This window comes from Cucurbita pepo, chromosome LG19, assembly GCF_002806865.2.
Source record: "Cucurbita pepo subsp. pepo cultivar mu-cu-16 chromosome LG19, ASM280686v2, whole genome shotgun sequence".
Classification (NCBI taxonomy): Eukaryota; Viridiplantae; Streptophyta; class Magnoliopsida; order Cucurbitales; family Cucurbitaceae; genus Cucurbita; species Cucurbita pepo.
In genome coordinates, this window is record NC_036656.1 from 3,989,398 (window position 1) to 3,997,388 (window position 7,991).

A 7,991-nucleotide genomic window follows, 5' to 3' on the forward strand; every position below is an offset into this window, starting at 1 on the left:
GTCATTTTCTTTTTCTTTTTAGTAATAACATATTTAATTTACTCCTTTAAATAAATTTTTAAATTTTAAATTTTGACGTTAAAAAAAAAACATCTAATTAATATTTAAAAAAAAAAGCATTTAATTTAATTTTCAGTTAGGTTTCGAGTCCATTTAAATTCGACCATATGATGTGGCATCAATCACTCAACTACTCTCTTTAAAACCTAATTAAGACCGTCCAATCACCAAGATCTAAAATAAAAGGCTGTAAGTTTTCGAGACCCCCCTTTATATTCTTTTAATTAAATTTAGCCCCCACATTCATTGAGGTCGTGGTCGGATAAAATTACAAAAAAGGGCCTCGCTTTTTTCTTTATTTCAAAGGACACCCAATTTCCAATCGTTGACTCTCCAATAAAGTTAATATTTAATAATTTAAAACCTTTTTTTTTTCACTTTGTGCTTTGGGAATCCAGTTCAAAGCAAGAATTGCTCTAGATTTTGCCTTCTTTTTACACCATTCATGAACCCACATGGCTCGTCTCGTACGAATGTGAATGACATATGTTATCATATTAAGTATGGTGTAATATCTTAATAAAATTAATAAAACTCGCTATTGACGAGTTAGATATTTTTACGGGCTTTATCGATATGGTGACGATTATTTATTTAATATAATGATCATAAAACGCGTATATATAGTTCGAGTCTGATAAAATGCGTACATTAGTGTTTTAAATAAGTCTAAGCTTTCTTTTTTTAATAATGATTTATGAATAATTAACTTTTTCTAAATATATTGGACCAAAAGGGTATTGTGGGTATTTTAGATTATTTTATTTGTTTGATAAAGATTTATGTGGGGGAGACTTTAATAAATTAATTACTAAAAATATGTTTTTTAGATTTTATAATGTGTTAAATTATTAAACTTTGAAAACAATCTTCCAAACACCTTCTTATTTGTCGTATTCAAACTTTAATTATATTAATATATTTGAAATGTTTTTTTTTTCTTTTTTCAGTTTTTTATTTAAATTTATATTTTAAATAAATAATTGGAAAAAAGAAAAAAAAAATGGTGAATATTATATAAAGAAATAAATAAAGTGTGGAGAGCCTAAAAAGAAAATAATAGTTTGTTGAGAATTAGGTACGGAGTCTTTATTCATCAGGGAACATTCATTCCATTATATATATATATATATATATATATATATATATATATATATATATATATATTAATTAATTAATAAAAAAAATATCTTATTTTAATTTGTTTTTTCCGAAGGAGTTTAATGGAATTTCACCTCTCTCTCTCTCTATTGCCCTACCACATTCACGTTTTAATTATTATATTTCCAATTTATTTATTTATTTATTTATTTATTTATTTATTAAATCAACAATTTTCAAAGACATACTTCCAAGTAATATCGCAATGCTCAAACCAAAAAATAATAATAATAATAAAAAACGTGTTTAAATAAATTCATTTCTAGATCTTTTCTAAAAGTGAGATCTTTTCATGACTATGGTTTGTTTATTTTTTTAAATATTTTTTATGCTCTCGTTTGTCTTATTATCCTAACGATCAATGAGTTAAAATTGTCTTTGTATTCCGACCACACCTTCAAGTTTAGAATAGAAATCCAGACATGCATGATTGGGACACAGTGAATTGAGACTTCCCTTCTTTTTTTAGTAGGAATATTTATGTTATCCCAAATCATAAAAGTTGAGTTTAGTTAGATTATTTTAGTTATTAAAATATACAGTAGATAAATATGTTTTTTTTAAAGATAATTTTATATATAAAAAACAATCCCATAAACTCGAGATGTTTGAGTTATCAATCCAACCCGTATTTATTAGATAATAATAATTAAAATTAGATATATCCGATGATTTGATTGTTCTTAAAAGTAGACAATAATAATTAAAAAAATAATAAAGTAGATGAGAATAATTTATTTTCTTTTTTAGTGGAAGTACGCTAAAAGTTGATATTGACTTATAGCTACTCAATTTGTAATTACTAAAATTTTGGCACAAATTGTTAATTAATATACAAAAATATTGACTAAATTAATAATAATAATAATAGTGTTTTTACATCTTTTATTAATTATTTTAATAAGTATTAAATTAAACTTTACGGGTATATGTAAATATATATTTTTAAATAAAATGTTTCCATAAGAAACCAACTGTAGGATATTTTATTTTTTTTTTATTTTTTTTAATTTATAAATTTATATGTATTATTGACACTTTTGAACAAAATTAATTAATATCTTGAAATAAAAACATTTAAATTTGGTAAACAAAATTAACACGCCATCGCCATAATAAATGGAGACACTATATATCATTTTCATAATACCTCCAAAATCCATGTGCTCTCTATTAATTTCAATTATCTATTTTGTTTTTTTTATATTATATTTATTCCATGTTTAAAAACACCTCAGTTAAGAATATTGTCCACTTTGAACATAAACTCTCATGATTTTGCTCTGTGCTTCCCCAAAATGTACATAACATAGTATTCTTAAATTATAAATTCATGATCATTCCCTAAATTAGTCGACGTAGAACTTTCATCCAATACAACCAACATGGGATCTCACGTGAATACATAACGTGACCATGGCGTAGGAGTATGTTGGGGTCATCAGATACCGAATCTCGATCCGAATCCTTGACATAGAATCTTAAGAAGAATATGTTTAGTGACCTTTATAAAGATAAAGAGAACACTTTCCAAGGCATGTAACACATTTATCTTATACAATATGATCCATACAAAAAAAATATATATACAATATAGTTCCGTTCTTTTTTAAAGAAATTAAATTACAAATTTAGTCTATTTATAAATTAATTTAAACAAATTATGATCGGTTAAAACAATACGAACAAAAAAAAAAACAACATCCATGGCATTTGGAAAAGAACAAATTACTGCAATATAAATACAAATTTCACACACAAAATTAAAAATCCAATTAAATATAATTTAAAAAAAAAAAAAAAAAATTATATAAACCTCCCTCCCCTGCTTTCTTCCTTTTTCATTTATTGCTGCTTCTGCTACCTTTTCCACTGCAGCAGAAGCGGAAAAAAAGCCCTAAAAAATTCCTTTATTTATTGGTTTTGTTCTTCATCCCTTGAAACGACAGATCGGAAATGGAGGGCGTTTCGTCGGCGGCGCTTCTGCAGGAGACATTACAAGGAGGAACAGACGACATAGCGTTTCAAGCTTCGTTGATTTGGGATGCAATCAGAGCTCCGGTGGTTGTTCCTCTGCTCCGCCTCTCTGTTTTTCTCTGTTTGGTAATGTCGGTAATGCTGTTCGTGGAGAGAGTTTATATGGGTGTTGTCATTGCTTTTGTTAAGCTTCTTCGAAGAAAACCAGAAAAGAGGTATAAATGGGAACCCATGAAAGACGATATCGAGCTTGGAAACTCTGTTTATCCCATGATTTTAGTTCAAATTCCAATGTTCAACGAAAAAGAGGTAAATCTAACCAAACCCACCGTACTCTATTGTCCGTTTTGAGCCTAATCGAGACTCGATTCCTTTCTCTAGAGGATTCTATTGACATGGGCATGATTCTGATATTATGTTACAAATCGGTGCTCTTCCTAATTATGCAATGGACTCACTCCTAACAATTCCCAACGCCCATTACCAAAAAACACTAAAAAATGGAGATTTGTTATTGTTTTTGTAGGTTTATCAGTTATCAATTGGGTCAGCTTGTGGGCTATCGTGGCCAGCGGATCGGATCATAGTACAAGTTCTCGACGATTCGACGGACCCAATAATCAAGGATTTAGTAGAAACGGAGTGCCACAAATGGGCTAGTAAAGGCATAGACATTAAGTATGAGATTAGAGATAACAGAAATGGCTACAAAGCTGGTGCTCTCAAGGAAGGTCTGAAACGAAGCTATGTTAGGCAATGTGACTACGTTGTAATTTTCGATGCCGATTTTCAACCCGAACCGGATTTTCTCTGGCGAACCGTTCCTTTCCTTATTCATAACCCGGAAATTGGCCTGGTTCAAGCTCGCTGGAAATTTGGTGAGTCTTGATTATTCATTAATCATTTGAATTAAGCATGTTTTATTTTATTTAATTCTGTGTTTTTAAAACATTAATTAAGGTTAGTTAGAAAATTACCTTTTAGGAAAATTAATTCTTTTAATTAAGTAAGGTTAAAACTGTCGGCGGGTTTGATTATATAAAGTACGACCAAGTCAAATCGTTTAATCTTAGTTTAGTCCACGCTGGCTGCCGTTGGATTTGACACGTGTGATCAACCCCCCCTTTTTGTGTGGGGACCACTTTGCAGGTGACCAACCCTGTTAAATCCAAATAAATAAATTATTTGAAATCATAAAAGTTAGAATTTAATTTTTTTTAAAGAAAAAACAAAATATTAATTGTTCTAATTTGTATTATATCACTTGAATTTTCCTCGCTGTTGGGATTTGCTTGTTCAAATCTGTAGCTTTTTGTTTTATTATTATTTAGTTTTTTTTTTAATAATATATTTTAAAATTAATGGAAAATTGTGGTGGGAAAGTTCCTTTATTGCCAAAAGGTCCACTTTTCCATCTTTTTTTATTTTCTAGAATGCCCTTTACATTCCTCATATTCCCAAACTACACCTCTTAATTTCAATTTATTAATTTTGGCTTCTTTACACATTTAAAATAATATATTTGGTCAAACTTAGTAAATGAGTTATTAAATTCCTTGATTAAATATGTCACATTACACATTTAATGAAATTATTTCATATAATATAGTATATATATATATATATATATATATATAATTAATAAATTTGAGAGGACCTTGGTGAAAGAAATGAGGGGTCGAGGACAAAAGGGGAATGTCCGACAGGAAATCTAAGCCAAACGTCGAGAAGATAAGAGGATGTGTGAAGGAGAAGGAGAAAATAATAATTAAAACATTTTCATTTCCATTTTTGCCCTCCCACGTCAATATAAATTTAATTTAAGAGAGTAAAAATAAATGGGATTTTATTTCGGAGGGAGGGGGCAATAGCATGTGGTAAGGACTACGGAGTTGAGTGGTGGACCTGGGTTTGGGTCCCGCAAAGTGGATGCCAGCGAGGGGCTTTTGTGGAATTTGGAAATTTATGTTTTTTTTCTTTTAATTTATTTATTTTTGCAGTTAATGCTGATGAGTGCTTGATGACAAGGATGCAAGAAATGTCATTGGATTATCATTTCACTGTGGAGCAAGAAGTGGGGTCCTCCACTTACGCTTTCTTTGGCTTCAATGGTTAATTTTCTCATTTATTTTACCCGTTCAGTTTTTTTTACTGTTCGGTGTCTGACTCTGATATCATTTATAATAGGGACGGCGGGTGTTTGGAGAATTGAGGCGCTGAACGAGGCGGGAGGGTGGAAGGACCGCACCACCGTGGAGGACATGGACTTGGCGGTCCGAGCCAGTCTAAAGGGCTGGAAATTCTTGTACGTTGCAGATGTTAGAGTGAAAAATGAATTGCCAAGCACACTGAAAGCCTACCGCTACCAGCAGCACCGGTGGTCCTGTGGGCCGGCTAATCTCTTCAGAAAGATGGTCATGGAGATTATCAGAAATAAGGTAACAAAAAGCTCCTTCAAATTAACAATGGAAGAAGAAGTAGAAAGTGAATAATTTTAACCTTTTGCAGAAAGTTACCGCGTGGAAGAAGGTTCATGTTATTTACAGCTTCTTCTTTGTAAGAAAATTGGTAGCCCATATCAACACCTTCGTTTTTTACTGCGTTGTGTTGCCTGCCACCGTATTGGTGCCGGAAGTTGTGGTACCCAAGTGGGGTTCTGTTTATATTCCGTCCATCGTCACCCTTCTCAACGCCGTCGGCACTCCAAGGTACGTGAGAATATTTGTAAACCGCCTGATATTTGCTTATAATAAAATGTCAAACAGATCAAGTCTACCGCTGTGACACTAACAAATATTGTCAGTTTTGACTTTGGCCTATTACGTATAGCCATCAGTTTCACGGTTTTAAAACACATCTTTAGGGAGAGGTTTCCATACTCTTATCAAGAATGTTTTAATCTCCTCTCCAACCGAAGTGAGATCTCACAATCTACCTTTTGAGGGGTGCAAGCATTCTCGCTGGCACAAAGCCCGGTGTCTAGCTTTGGTACCATTTGTAACAACGCAAGCCACAACTGGTAGATATTGTCGTATTTGAAAGGTGTATGGTAGGGAGGGGTTTCTACACATTTATAAGGAATGCTTCGTTCCCTCCTCGAACCGATGTGGGACCTCACAATTCACCCCCTTGGGAGAGGCCAGCATCCTCGTTGACATACAGTTCGATGTCTAGCTCTGATACCATTAGATTTTCCCCGTTGGGCTTCCCTTTAAGGTTTTGAAACATGTCCGGTATGAAGAGGTTTCCACACACTTACAGTGAATCCTTTTTTCCTCTCCAACGATGTGGAATCACACAATCCACCCATGAGAGAGCCAGTGTCCTCTTTGGTTTCCACTTCTAGGCTTCCCCTCGAGGTTTTGAAACACGTCTGGTAGTAGTGAGAAGTTTCTACACACTTATAAAGAATATTTCGTTCCTCTCTCCAACCAATATGAAATATTACAATACGATACCTATGGTAAACCACCACGGAAGACAACGAGATATTTGATTTCAATAAAGGTCGTAGCTATATAAACCATAAAGAAACGCTACATATCCTTAACCGTCTACTCATTTTAACTCTTAGCAACAAGTTCATCGACTTCGATCAAACGTTTTCGATTCGATTTGCAGGTCGTTTCATTTAGTATCATTTTGGATTCTGTTCGAGAACGTAATGGCAATGCACAGAACAAAAGGGACAATCATCGGGTTGCTGGAGACAAGCAGAGTGAACGAATGGATAGTGACAGAGAAACTGGGCGACGCCGCCAAAGCCAAAGCTACTTCAGGAAGACAGCATAAGAGGCCTCGCCTCAAAATTGCGGACAGGCTTCATTTATTGGAGCTTGGAGTGGGCGCTTATCTATTCTTCTGTGGCACTTACGACGTTTTCTTTGGTAAAAATCAGTTCTTCATTTTCCTCTTCCTTCAAGCCATAGCCTTCTGCATTGTCGGATTCGGGTACGTCGGAACCGTCGTTTCTTCTTCTTGATCAGAATCCGCCGCCACAGCCGCCGCCGTGGTGCAGCCAACTTCATCTCTATATTCATCAAAAGCTTCATTGGGTTTACATATATGGATGGTGTTCTGTTGTTATTAGTTTGTAGAGAGGGAGAGGGGAAAAGGGCAGCAAAAAGATGGCGTTTTTTATTTTTGACATGGGAAAGCTTGAAATTAGAGGAAGTTTGTGAATATATTTGATGAAGGGAATACTCAACCATTTACCACCATTTTGGCTCTCTGTTTTACTACAATGTCTCGAGCTAGATATTTTAACGGTTGAGGGTGTACGTAAGAACTGGGCTGACTCGATGACTCTAAAATGACGGGTAAATTTTTCACAAAATAAAACAAACCAATTTGAAAATCATAACCTACAAAAATAAAGTTTATACACAGTTGACACAAGTTAGACAACATAAAAAGGCTGAGTACGACGGGTGAGGTTTGTTTATAGCACCTGCTCTAGAGTCTGCTCTCGACCTCGACCAGCTCGTTATTTCCTGAAAAAAAAAAATGGAGAATAAGGAATGAGTACAAAACTCAGTAAGCAGCCTATTTGTAGGCTCTTAATCGTGTCCTTGATATGTTAGGGTACTTCACTTTTTTGTTTTCTTGTTCTTGTTTTTGTCGTAAGTTCTTGTTATGTTTCTTAATTCGTTCTCCAAGACACTCCCCTTAAGATTTACGGTACTAGACATAAACTTGTCAACCTGTGTCCGAGACTTAATACGTTCCAAGCGACATAGTCTTAATACCTTCGCTCAAGGCTTCTTGCGTTCCAAGCAGCGTAGTCTAAGTCA

The 7,991-nt window shown here is 33.6% G+C and overlaps 1 protein-coding gene across 1 annotated transcript; it reads left to right on the forward strand.

Moving 5' to 3' along the window:
* Positions 1-3,077: 3,077 nt before the first annotated feature.
* Positions 3,078-7,418, forward strand: LOC111781025 (glucomannan 4-beta-mannosyltransferase 9-like). Its single transcript, XM_023661419.1, has 6 exons — positions 3,078-3,507; positions 3,725-4,076; positions 5,199-5,309; positions 5,386-5,636; positions 5,707-5,906; positions 6,820-7,418. The coding sequence occupies exons 1-6, from the start codon at positions 3,178-3,180 to the stop codon at positions 7,178-7,180; spliced, it is 1,605 nt and encodes a 534-aa protein (XP_023517187.1). The 5' UTR covers positions 3,078-3,177; the 3' UTR covers positions 7,181-7,418.
* The last annotated feature ends 573 nt before the right edge of the window (positions 7,419-7,991 follow it).